This window comes from Danio rerio, chromosome 24 (genome assembly GCF_049306965.1).
Source record: "Danio rerio strain Tuebingen ecotype United States chromosome 24, GRCz12tu, whole genome shotgun sequence".
Taxonomy (NCBI): domain Eukaryota; kingdom Metazoa; phylum Chordata; class Actinopteri; order Cypriniformes; family Danionidae; genus Danio; species Danio rerio.
In genome coordinates this window covers 36,704,915-36,718,381 of record NC_133199.1, presented here as the reverse complement: position 1 = coordinate 36,718,381, position 13,467 = coordinate 36,704,915, and the positions used below count along the sequence as shown (strand labels likewise).

The window sequence follows — 13,467 nt, the reverse complement described above, 5'->3', positions numbered from 1 at the left end:
TGATCTAGCTTACACAGGCAGGGCTCAACAATAAGGACTGCCCGATGGCCCGGGGCCAGTGTGAGAGATGCTCAGGACAGTAGACAGAATCGTTACTGGCCCGATTGGGGCAGTGCTGCCTTGTCACTAAATTTTAATAGAAGGCAACATGACCACGACATCATATTATGAGGCTAAAGGAAAACGTCTGTTTCTAACTTTGTGGAAACATTTAAATGACGAAAAAATTAAGGTGATGTTTTGCTTAGTTTGCCATCACTTTTAAGTCGGCCACGTTTTGTTTTGCAATAAAATACCTGCACATTTTCCATACTGCTATATTTTACTGCTAAATATTTTTCAAATATTTAAATTCTAAATTCACTGACATTATTTTCATTCATTCATTTTCTTTTCGGTTGTGTCCCTTTATTAATCTGGGGTCGCCACAGTGGAATGAACTGCCAGACATTATTTTGTGACACATTATTTAATATATGTGGCTAATAAATAGCAATTAACTTTTTGATTTCTTTGATGGGGCCAGTAAAAATTTTGGCAGGGCAAGTAAAAATCTGAACTACTGGTCCAATCGGGCCAGTAGAAAAAATCCTTAGCGTTGAATCCTGACAGGTCTATCTAAAGTATGACATCACCACTCTGTATTGTGGCAAAGCTCACCATATTTGTTTTGGAAGAAGGAGGGGGCAGAAATGTGAGATGTTCTCCATGCTGTTGAGTTTTGAGCCACGCTGGCGAAGGACTTCTCCGCTGGGTGTGTAGAAGGCAGCAGGCGCTCCAGAACATCCCGAACATGACTGACCCGCAGCTCTGACAGACCCAGCTCCTTCAGGTTTACTTTGGGCTGTGGAATCAGACCATGTTCGCAATTTTTAGCATCATATTAAAAAAAATGTCTGTACAATGTTTAGCTTAGATCATTACGATAACAAACAATAAAAAAAACGAATAAATATATATAGTTGAAGGCAAAATTATTAACCCTCAAGTACATTTTTTATTCTATTCCTAAGTTTCTAAGAAAGATATTTTCATAGTCTTCGCTGATATACGTTTTCTTCTGAAGAACGTTTTATTTTTTTAGTTGGGCTGGAATAAAAGCAGTTTTTAAATATTTTAAAACTATTTTTAAAGTCAATATTAATAGCTCCATTAAGAAATATTTTTTCAATTATCTACAGGACAAAATACTGTAGTGCAATGCCTTGCCAAATGACCCTAACTCGTTTTAACTTAATTAACCTATTTAAGAAATTAAACTAGTGGTTGGCACTGTTGCCTCATGGCAAGAAGATCGCTGTGCCAGTTGGCATTTCTGTGTGAAGTTTGCATATTCTCCCCGTGTTGGTGTGGGTTTCCTCTGGGTGATCTGGTTTTCCTTTACACTCCAAAGGCATGTGGTATAGGTGAATTGGATAAACAAAATTGGCCATAGTGTATGTGTGTGTGTGTGTGTGTGTGTATGTGAGACTGTATGGGTGTCTCCGAGTACTGGGTTGCAGGTGGAAGGGCATCGGTTGCTTAAAACATATGCTGGACAAGTTGGCGTTTCATTCCGCTGTGGCGACCCCTGATAAATAAGGGACTAAGCCAAAGGAAAATGAATAAATGAACTTTTCAGAGTGATAATTGTGTCATTTTATGTAGTCATTTATTTGACTGGGGTTGATGATTGCTAATTCCAAAAATACAGGTTCTTATTAATTTTATAAGACAAATAATAAGATTTATGCTCAACATTAAATACACCAGATACAATATGGTTTAAGATTTAAAATATTATGATTTGATTCTTTGGGTTCAACTGGACATGGAATGCAATAATCACATATACAGTTGAAGTCAGAATTATTAGCCCTCCAGTTTATTTTTTCCCCAGATTTCTATTTAACAGAGAGAAGATTTTTTTCAACACATTTCTTAACATAATAGTTTTAAGAAGTCATTTCTAATAACTGATTTATTTCATCTTTGTCATGATGACAGTAAATAATATTCGCCTAGATATTTTTCAAGACACTGCTATACAGCTTAAAGTGACATTTAAAGACTTAACTAGGTTAATTATGTTAACTAGGCAGGTTAGGGTAATTAGGCAAGCTATTGTATAATAATGGTTTGTTTTGTAGATAATAGAGTAAAAAATATAGCTTAAAGGGGCTAATAATTTTGTCCTTAAAATGGTTTTTAAAAAATTAAAAACTGCTTCTATTCTAGCCGAAATAAAACAAATAAGACTTTCTTACTCTTGTCTTACTCTGTTAAACATCATTTGGGAAATATTTAAAAAAAATAATAATTCAAAGGGGAGCGAATATTTCTGACTTCAACTGTATACCACATAATTTGAATGCGTTATGAAGATCAAGATTTTTTTTAATGTTGTAAACTTTTTGTTTATTAAAATATTAACAAAACTCTAAAAGGAAATGTAAATGATGTTAATAAACCAAACCGAACCAAAACAAAACATACACACAAAAGAGGGGGAAGCGTTGCCAACATCATAGCCATTATTACTTTGTCTTGTTACATGTTTGCGGACATTGTTCCTAACAAAAATGCAGAAATGTTTTCCATTCATAGGAGATCAAGATTTTAATAGTTGTGTTTACTGGGCAAACATTAAATCACATCCAAAATAAATGTTTGTTTATATATTATACATAATATATGTGTGTGTACTCTGAATATTTATTATGTTTATATAAATATACAAAATTTTTAGTCCTGCTGTAAAATTATTATTCTTTTAAAAAATATTTCCTAAGTGATGTTTAACAGAGAAAAGATATTTTCATAGTATTTGCTATCTTCTGCAGAAAGTTTTATTTCTTTTAGGCTGGAACAAAAGAAGTTGTTTAATATTTTGTTTAATATTTTACAATTTTAAGGTCAATATCAATAGCCCCATTACTGAATATTCAATTGGCTACAGAACAAACCACTATTGCCCAATGACTTGTCTAATTAATTTAATTCTAGTGCACTTAATTTACCTATTTAAGCCCTTAAATTGCCCAAATTACAGATTCTTAATAATTTTATACGACATTCTACTAAGGTTAAAGTAGGGTTTAAGATTTACAATATTATGTTCTGATTCTTTGGTTCCAACTGGACATGGAATGCAAAAATCAAACAGATACACACATATTTTGAATGCATTATGATGGTCAAGAATTTATTTTTTATTTTGAACATTTTACTGATATTCTCATTCGCAAATAATACAAATGAATATGAAACACAGATGATTAACATATGAACAAAATGCTAAAAAGATATGTAAATGACATTGATTAGTAAATAATACAAACCAAAACAAAATAATACCCATACACACTAAAAAGTGGATGTTGCCAATATCATAGCCATTCAAACATTGTCTCGTTACATGTATACTAACATCGTGGTTAGAAACTCTCTCTCTTTATAGACCTTTTTCATGGCTGCTGCATGGAGGGCGCCATAGCAACCAGCGTCTTCCGGTAGAATGCTAAAAACTTCCGTTTACAGTGTGTACAACTGGTAATTTGCGCTCCGAAAATGGGTTTCAATAACGTTTTTAATAGATAACAGAGTGTTTTTGTGAAACACAACTTAAAAATGTGTCTGTTAAAGCCGTCATAATCTGTCACGTGGTTCAAGCGCGTCATAAATACGAGAAAAACGTTCTCCTAGTTCAAATGTCTCTCTTAGAGAGAGAGAGAGAGAGAGAGAGAGAGAGAGAGAGAGAGAGAGAGAGAGAGAGAGAGAGAGAGAGAGAGAGAGAGAGAGAGAGAGAGAGCAAACCAGAGTACTGGCATGAAACTTAACAGGTATGAAAGTCGTGCAATTTACAAAAATGACCAATAAAAGTCTGTTATTGATCCTCTGCTGGCTGGTTTGCTGTTCATTCTAATCGCCAGCCGTTTGTGTTTTATTTCGTGTGTTGTTTTTACCATGGTTTGTGTTTTTGTGTCATTTCGAAATGACACTAGCCTATAGTTTCCTTTTGTCACAGTTATTAAATCAGTGTGTCAGTGGCACAGTACAGGCTACGTGTGTGTGTGTCAAACATTTTGGTGAATTACATTTGTTTGGGCCGGTTATATATTTGAAATGAAGAGAAAATGTTGACTTTAGCAATGACAAGCCTTCATTTAAACTGCAGAAGATGTCGTCTGACAACGAGGGGAAAATGCCTCACAGCAGCTGTTTTCCATCCTATTAGATCGCATTTCTTTAAATGATCAGTCCAGGAGATGGTGCTGATGGACAACAGTATTAGTTCAAAGAGAATAAAAGCAGGTAAAATAGACTAAAACTATCGTTTCAAAGCTGTCCAAATGTGACTGTTTACACGCATCAGCTGCCGACCGGAAGTTCTTCGCATTCTCCTTCCGCATACACGCAAAGCATAATGGGTAATTTTGCGTTCCAAGAAAAAGGTTTATAGGAATCAAGATTTTATTTATTGAGTTTTATGTTTTGACATTTTTCCATAGAGTTATGTACTTCAATATTGGTTGTTTCAGTAAATTAAGCTAAACTAAATGAAAAGGAAAATAAAAAAGATGCTTAGGCAACTAGAAAAACGTAAAATGTTTGATCTTTCTTTTCAGTTTCGTGAAATGTATATTCTTTTTTTTTGTTTGCCCCAATAGCCCTGTAGTAAACATGAACTCTATCATCTCTCTGAAGTGTAGTGCGTGCCGTTCCCGTGACTGTCCTACCTCATAGTGAAGTGGGTCGTGTTCAGGTGAAAGGTCTTTCTGCAGACTCTGTACTGATGCAGTTACGGCCGAGTTGGCTGAACTCTTCAGGTACTGGACCACATTGATCAGATGGGTCAAAGGCACTGTTCCCTTAAAATAAAGACACATTTTGGTCAAAGTGCATAACTGGTGGGAGACAGACTGTGGTAAAGTTGGTTTTATATTTGCACATTCATTCAGTGATAACTTGTGATATGCTCTCTATATTATTTACCATGGTACTTTGAATATTCAGTCTGAAATCACATGCAAGTATGACTTCAAAACAACATTAGCACTATTTATTTGACTGCGAACAATGTTGTACTTTGATAGTCATTGGCTTCTAATATGATTTCACTACATAATACTTTTCTGAAATCATACTACAAAGCAGAAAGCCTAAATCTGTGAATATAAAACACACTTTACCTCAAAAGAAAATAGTTGGACAAATAATTATTGTTTTTATAAACCATAATAAGTTGAAAATCCATCACCTATCAGCCACAGTGGGTGATAAGCTTTCTATATATGACTGCCACTAGTCTACAGGTCAGTTATGTCACTGCTGACATACTGACACACTACTGAAACACACACTAGCACGTACATACTTAAACTCTCATTCAGCTTTTACATTGAGGTAAAGTTGGTTTTACATTCACACATTCAGCCTTTCTTCTCAATAATAAAAGTTTCAGAAAAGTATTACGAATGTGCGAATATAAATCCAATCTCAATAGCTTTTGCTGCTGTTACATCACAATGTGACCATAAAGTATAAAATAACTCAATTTATTTGTATTTTAATTAGCTTTTACCGTAAGTTCTCAGTCAACGGTAAATATAAATGAAGAATAATCTCAATAACGTTAAATAGTTTGGGTTATCAATACTGTCGACCAGATGATGTAATCAGTAGTATGGTTGACCATACATCACCCAAACAAGGACAGAACGTTCCAGAAACAGCTCCGTTAATTAAATAACATGTAGTATCACTATTATTATATCTATTTGGTTTACATTTGCATGATCAAAAGTTTGTTTTTAAAATCCACATTCATCTCACACACTGCCATGTTTCTCTCTCTAGTCCATCATTGTATTCGATAACTACTACTCGTTTATACACATAAATAGTCTTTGACAACTTGTATTTAAAACATCTGAAAGTCTTCATACCTGTGACTGAAAGCTTGTAGGCAGAGAAAACATATTTTGCTTGTGTTTTTCGCTGAGAAGTGTTCTTGTGCTCCTGTCAGACCCACCGCTGTCCTGTTCTTAGGGTATCGCCACCGGTGTTGTTAATCTCATCGGAAATTCCACCCGTTTCTTTGTGAAAATAGAGGCAGCGTTGTTAAATTCATCGAGTCAATCGCTGTACGTGCGCCTTCACTTCTTCGGTGGTAAATTATATCAGCAATGGTTGTCTTGAATGCCGCCTGGTGGATATGACCAGTCATTCATGATATATGTAATATTTTCCCCTTTAGTTGAACAGTACATGTAGTTCCCAAAGTGGGTGTCGCTTGGTGATTTAAAAAAGTCAAATGAATTTTATTAAACTATTAGAAATACAATATATTAGCCATAACCCACAGAAGATAAACATAGTAGGTTTTAATAGTAAAAAAACAACATGCAAATAAAAAAGCCATCAGCCTTCAATGTTTTTTTCATAGGATTGTTTGTTTACGTTAGACTAACAACACAGCAGTAGCGTCAGCTGCAGAAGATTGATTTCATAGCACCAGGTTAAACTTTCTGACACCTTTATAGCATTCAAATACATTAAAAATAAATACAGGCCACAACTAAACAATGAGGATGATCTCTGATTAGCCATCTCCAAAATTAAACCAAGAATATACTTGGAACAGTGTGATTAGTGGAATTAGTTTAGGTTTACATCAAATTAAACAAATTAATAAATGACTATGAAAATGATATGGGCGACGTAGTGGGGCAGCAGGTAGTGCTGTCGGCTCACAGCAAGAAGGTTGCTGGTTCAAGCCTTGGCTGGGTCAGTCAGCGTTTCTGTGTGGAGTTTGCATGTTCTCCCTGATTTCCTCCGAGTGCTCCGGTTTCCCCCACTGTCCAAAGACATGTGGTACAGATTAATTGAGTATAGGCTAAATTGTCTGTAGTGCATGAGTGTGAATGAGTGTGTGTGGATGTTTTCCAGAGATGGGTTGCAGCTCAAAGGGCATCCACTGCGAAAAAACATGTGCTGGATAAGTTGGCGGTTCATTCTGCTGTGGCGACCACGGATTAATAAAGGGACTAAGCCGAAAAGAAAATGAATGAATGAATGAAAATGATATGGTTGTTAGACTGTTGCAGATTTTTGTGTTATGAATATGCTCGTGTGTATATAGGCCTATTGTTGTATGAGCAACATTTGCATATCTATAACACCTAAGAGGTAATTGGGCGCCACAAGTCACTGGCATTGTTATTTTAGGGGTCAGGGACTAAAAAGTTTTGGGAGCCCTTGAAGTAGAACATTAAAGATTTCAATGGGTTGGGTTTTCAATATTTTAAAACACCCCCAAATAAATATTTGCATAAAGATCCTAACTTTGAGTAAAATGTTAAATGAATTGAATTAATTTTGAGTTTTTTTTAAATAAATGTTTTCGCTTGTTGTGATCAAAAATCAGGTTTATTTCACCAAATATTGCATTCTTAATTCTTATTTTAAAAACTAGTAATAATAATAATTTCATGTAATGTAAAAACAAATCATACAAATGTTTTTTTTTTTTTAAATGAAACATTAAACAATTTTAATAATTACATAAAAGTTAACAAAACCAATGTAGGGGCGTCACGTGGCGCAGGGTAGCACGATTGCCTCACAGCAAGATGATCACTGGTTCGAGCCTCGGCTGAATCAGTTGGCATTTCTGTGTAAAGTTTTTATGTTTACCCCGTGGGTTTCCCCCACAGTCCAAGGATATGCGGTGTAGGTGAAATTGTCTGATGTGTATGAGTGTGTGTGAATGTGAGAGTGTATGGGTGTTTTCCAGTACTGGGTTGCAGCTGAAAGGGCATGCGTAAAACACATACTTTTCATTCAATTTATTTATGTTTTTATTTCAGGGACAGACAATGTACATTCATGGTAGAATGTCCCATATATCTATAGCCTACTTCAAATAATAATATTTTATGTTATGTAGAAATATATATATAAACATATATCAATTTATTTACTTTAACCAAATGAAATCACATCTTTCTTTTTGTTTTATAATTTTTAATAAGTATTACTTTATTTAATTTATATAAGCCAAATAATCACTCCTTAGCGCCATCTAGTGTTCATGTATCATGATGCCGCAATACTATAATCCCTAGATGAAGGGGCTCGTAGCCAGTACAACATATTATCACGATGTTTAATGTATATATATGCCATAAAACAGCACGCTGGAATGCATAAATATTTTTTATAATAGCACGAAATTACGCTGCAAACAAAATGGTGTGCTGTAATTGTCTACAAGCGTTTAACTGTGAGCCAAGCGCTTGTGTGGCTTTACTTCCGGGTTGTTTAAAGACCCACAATATTGAGTAAATCCGCTAGAAAATAAAGCGTTTATAATTCCATATATTTAAAAAATAATAATACGGATTAAATGCTATTCTTGCAAGAGGGCTATTTTACTATGTTTAACCATTCCCCGTGCCAGAAAACTGCCGAAATAATTATAATAAAATAATCTTACAACGCTTCCGCCACTGAATGGTTTACATACACACTTAATATGGCTGCTGTACATATTTATTTATCTAAAAAATACATCATATAGAATAATACGAACATAAAAACTCTTAAAATCGCTACTGATTAAAACCCCACACGTATAAACAGCAACTTGTTTATTTGTTTTTGATGGAATTGGTGCTTATTTTTTTCTTAGTAACTACTTAAATTAAAATATAAACTAAATACACAAAAGTAACAAACAAAGTGAACCTAAAGAAGCGCGTTTATTTATCAACATATATACATATATCCGCTAAATTAAGCGCAGCTGCACATTCACTTACAGGCTTTTGTCATCGCGCATTAAAGCACTTCCGCTCTGAGCCACGCGCTACAGACTCACTGCGACTCGCCTTAAGGCAGATTACAAGCAGCCGCTCGGTGATTTCGACGTTGTTTTGTAAAATAACTGCTGGTTTAAGCGGCTCCGATCGCCGACATCTTTCATCCGTCGAAGTAACCGCAGTAATATCGCATGTCCAATATACAGAACCTCCAGTCCTTCGGTAAGTTGCTCGCGTCGAGTTTACAAAGGCGGCAGCAGCGCATTGTTTCTTGCTGTCGCTTGGTTTTAATGCAAACAAATGCATTTCTGCCGACATTTTATTAAACTTATTTATTGAACATCTTAAAATATCACGAGAATAAACATTAGGGAGAAAAACATGTATTTTAAATTTTGTTTTCCTCGAGGACTCCATTGACGACTATACTACATTTTAATCAAATATTTTTCTTGTGTAACATTATAAACTCAGAGTAGTTACAGTAAGAAGCTGCCGTAATTAAAAGTTAAAGCAAAGGTCATGAAAAATGTCTGCTAAGCCTTTAATCCTCATAATCCCATGTGTTTAAAGCCTATATTTTACACATTCCACAGTCGTTATCTTTTGTAAAATGGTCATAACTTGGCTTATTTTTAGTGTTAGTGTTTTTAACGTGGTATCTACCATGTATTTAATTAATAAATCATTAGATGTATTTTTTAGCTAATATTTCCATCTTTCTATATATAATAAAAAATAATAGCTAAAACGCTTTTTATTTGCATATTTAGCTTTTTTTGTGTGATAAAGGACAGAATGCAGTCTGAATGTTTTACACTGATTTACTCAAAATGGTTCAAATGTTTGTAAATCAATGTAAAAACTGACCTGAATGCATTGTGTGATGGGAAATGAACTAGAAGTCTCCATTTTGTTGATGAAAACTGTTTGTATAAGGAAACTGGTTCTTTCATTAACATATTTTTCATATCTCAATCACATTTATTGTAGAGTCGTTATAGTTATAAAATGATCATAACTTGGCTTATTTTCAGTGTTAGTGTTTTTAACGTGGTATCTACCATGTATTTAATTAATAAATCATTAGATGTATATTTTTGTGAGCTAATCTTTCTATCTTTTCGCATATTCAGCATTTTTTTTTATGATGGACAGAATGCAGATTTGCTCAAAATGGTCCAAATGTATGTGAATCAGTGTAAAAAAACTGAATGCACTGTGATGGGACATGACCCAAAAGTTTTAATTTTGTTGATAAACTTTGTATAAGGAAACTGGTCGCCATTTATGTTCATATTTTTTCATATGCCAATCACATTTATTAGTGGTCGTAGTTTTAAAATGATCACAACTTGGCTTATTTTAGGTGTTACCATGTTTTTAATGTGGCATCTATTGTCATGCAATTAGTTTAGATGCATTACTATTGGCTACTCTTTCTATAATCCATCTATACATCTATATATTAAAAGTAAATGGCTAAAATCCTTTTATTATACGCCTATTCAGAATTATGAAAGACAGAGTACAGTCTGAAGAAGTGTTTTACACTGATTCACTCCAAAACGGTCCAAATTCATGCAAATTGGCATTTTTAAACTGACCATGTGTGATAGGAAGTGACCGAAAAGCCCCCCATCTTAATAAACCGTTTTTAAAATGAAACTAATAATTTGTTAAAATATTTTAAAACTGTCATTAATTGCATTTATTCAAGAGTCATTGTAGTTATAAAATGGTCACAACTTATTTTCAATGTTGCCATTTTTATTTATTTTTTTTTACGCTGTATCCGTCATGTATTTAATCAATCATTTAGATCTATTTTTGTGAGATTCTTTCTATCTATGTGTGTATATGTATTAAAAATAAGTAGCCAGAACCTTTTTATACGCATATTCAGTTTTATGAAGGACAGAATGCAGTCAATGTTATACACTGATTTGCTCAAAATGGTCAATTTATGTAAATTAGCTTTTCTAAACTGACCTAAATGCATTGTGTGGTAGGAAGTGACCTAAAAGTCCATATTTTAATGATAAATTACTTGTATTAAGAAACTGGTCAACTTGTGTTAATATTTTCATGTCGTCACATTCATTCCACAGTTATTATAAAATGGTCACAACTTGGCTTATTTTAAATGTTACTATGTTTTTATAGTGGCATCTACCATGTATTTAATATAAATTAGTAAACCGTGAGATATATTATTGTGGGCTGCTCTTTTCATCATGCATGTCTATATATTATAAATGATTAGCTAGAACATTTTTACACGTCGTTATGAAGGGCAGAATACCATCTACATTTTTTACACTAATTTGCTCAATGTTCAATTTATGTAAATAAGCATTTCTAAACTGGCCTGAATGCATTGTGTGGTAGGAAGAGACCTAAAAATCCCCATTTTAATGATGAAAATTGTTTGTATAAGAAAACTAGTCGTCATATGTTAATATTTTTTCATGTTTTTAATCTCATTCATTCCAGAGTCGTTTTCTTTAAAAAAGGATTTCATTATAAAATGAAATGTGCTACCATGTTTTTAATGCGGTGTCTACCATGTATTTAGTATTTAATTAATAAATCGTTAGATCTATTATTATGGACTATTCTGTCTATCATCTATATGTAACGTTGTATTTTAAATGTAAATGGCTAGAACCCTTTTTATTATTATTATTATTATTAATAATATATACATAAAGCAATAATTATGAAGGACAGAATGCAGTCTTGGATGTTTTACACTGATTTGCTCCAAAAGGGTCTATTTATGTAAATGTGCGCTTCTAAACTGAATTGAATGGATTATGTGGGTTAGGAAGTGACCTAAAAGGCCCCATCTTAATGATGAAAGCTGCATATATATTCTAATTTATCGCTATCACTCGCATTTCTATTCAAATTTTAAATCTAGTCCATATAAATGCTTGCATTTGTTAATTTGTAAGTGCACAAGATGTTTTGTAATCCACATTCTCTCAGCAGTGGAACTGAAGTGTTTGTGGCTCTTTTTAGATCCCTTTGCTGATGCAACTAAGGGTGACGACTTGCTCCCGGCGGGGACGGAGGATAAAATCCATATAAGGATTCAGCAACGAAACGGCCGCAAAACACTGACCACAGTGCAAGGCATCGCTGATGATTATGATAAAAAGAAGCTTGTGAAAGCTTTCAAAAAGGTAACGTCTGACTCGATTACTGATGACGTTTTCCTGAAGTGTTTTCTGGCACAGAGTAATATGATGGTGTTTTATCAAATAGAAATTTGCCTGCAATGGGACAGTGATCGAGCACCCGGAGTATGGAGAGGTGATTCAGCTACAGGGAGACCAGAGGAAGAATATCTGTCAGTTTCTGCTAGAGGCAAGTGTGTGTGTGTTTTCAGTTGATGTGTGGAGTGCTAACGCAAGCTGTTTCTCAGTGGAATTTATATTAAAATTCTCAGTGTTTATATTTGTTTTATTTTTTTGGTCAGGAAACTGGCTTAAGATGCTGACATGGCATTTTAGATGTACTATTTTTATTTAAAAAAACTTGATTAGTTGCTATTATTATTATTATTATTATTTGTACTTGTATCTTTTTTGCCATGTAAATGGCCTAAGATCCTGAGATGGCATTTAAATACCATTTAGTTAAAAAAAAAAAAAAAAAAAATCGCTTAATTTTTTTTATGCTTTTTGCTTTAGTCTAATATGTTGACATGGCATTTTAGTTACTTTCATTTTATTCATAAATCTTTTGTACAACTTGTTTGGTTGCATTATTTATATTAATAATAATAATAACAACAACAACATTTATGCTTGTTAAAGTAGCCCAAGATGCTACTTGTACAACTAGTTTTTAGCTTTTTATTATTATTATTATTTATACTTATGAAAATAGATGCAAACATGGCATTTTTGGTGTATGATTTTATTCATAAATGTTGTGCACAACTTGTTTGGCTGCTTTTTATAATTTTTATTATTATTAATAATAATCAATGTTATTATTGAAATTAATAACGTTTATGCTTTTGTCGTGAAAATGGCCTAAGATGCTGACATGGCATTTAAGCATACTACATATATATATTTTTTCTTTTCATGAATCTTGTGTACAATTTGTTTTTAATTTAATAAAATTATTGTACAACTTGTTTTTGCTATTGTTATTATTATTGTTGTTGTTGTCATGAAAATAGCCTTGGATGCTAACATGGCTTTTAAACTTTTTTTTTTTTTTTTTTTTTTTTTTTTTTTTTTTTTTAAATAATACACTGATACTAACTTAATTTCTCTCCCCACCCACAGATCAACATTGTAAAAGAGGAGCAGTTGAAGGTTCACGGTTTTTAAAAGGGGGGGCTGTTTTCTACAGGACTGCACCAGCATGTAGCAATCCTAGTACATTCATGGCAGGGTTTTTGTGACCATATGCTAACAACACTGACAGCAGGGTAAAAACTGTTTGGGTTTTTTTTTTTTTTTTTTTTTTGCAGTTGTTTCAAGCTCGAATCTTCATAATGACCTCAACCGGACCACTAATTCCAGGCTGGTCTGGATTAGATACTGAATATTTGTTGATGCTTGTGAATGTTTTATGATAGATACACTCAACTGCATGATCTTTTTACCAAGGACAATAAAATGTATGTGACTTTGCA

General features: G+C 33.5%; 2 protein-coding genes across 3 annotated transcripts in view; one reads left to right on the top strand and one right to left on the bottom strand.

The window, feature by feature from the left end:
- Positions 1-6,028, bottom strand: part of yme1l1a (YME1-like 1a) — a 27,789-nt gene extending 21,761 nt beyond the window's left edge. For both annotated transcript variants that reach the window (XM_005162861.6, XM_002666683.7), the window contains exons 1-3: positions 5,928-6,028; positions 4,719-4,850; positions 661-844 (exon numbers count right to left, since the gene is read on the bottom strand). In XM_005162861.6, coding sequence (XP_005162918.2) covers positions 661-844; positions 4,719-4,850; positions 5,928-5,960 — 349 coding nt within the window. In that variant the 5' untranslated portion in view covers positions 5,961-6,028. The remainder of the gene's footprint in view (positions 1-660; positions 845-4,718; positions 4,851-5,927) is intronic.
- The window catches only part of eif1b (eukaryotic translation initiation factor 1B), a 20,253-nt gene extending 6,786 nt beyond the window's left edge, over positions 1-13,467 (top strand). Inside the window, 4 exon segments of the mRNA NM_200303.2 lie at positions 8,845-9,026; positions 11,832-11,995; positions 12,078-12,179; positions 13,115-13,467. Of these exon segments, the coding sequence (NP_956597.1) occupies positions 8,996-9,026; positions 11,832-11,995; positions 12,078-12,179; positions 13,115-13,159 (342 nt within the window). The 5' untranslated portion in view covers positions 8,845-8,995 and the 3' untranslated portion in view covers positions 13,160-13,467.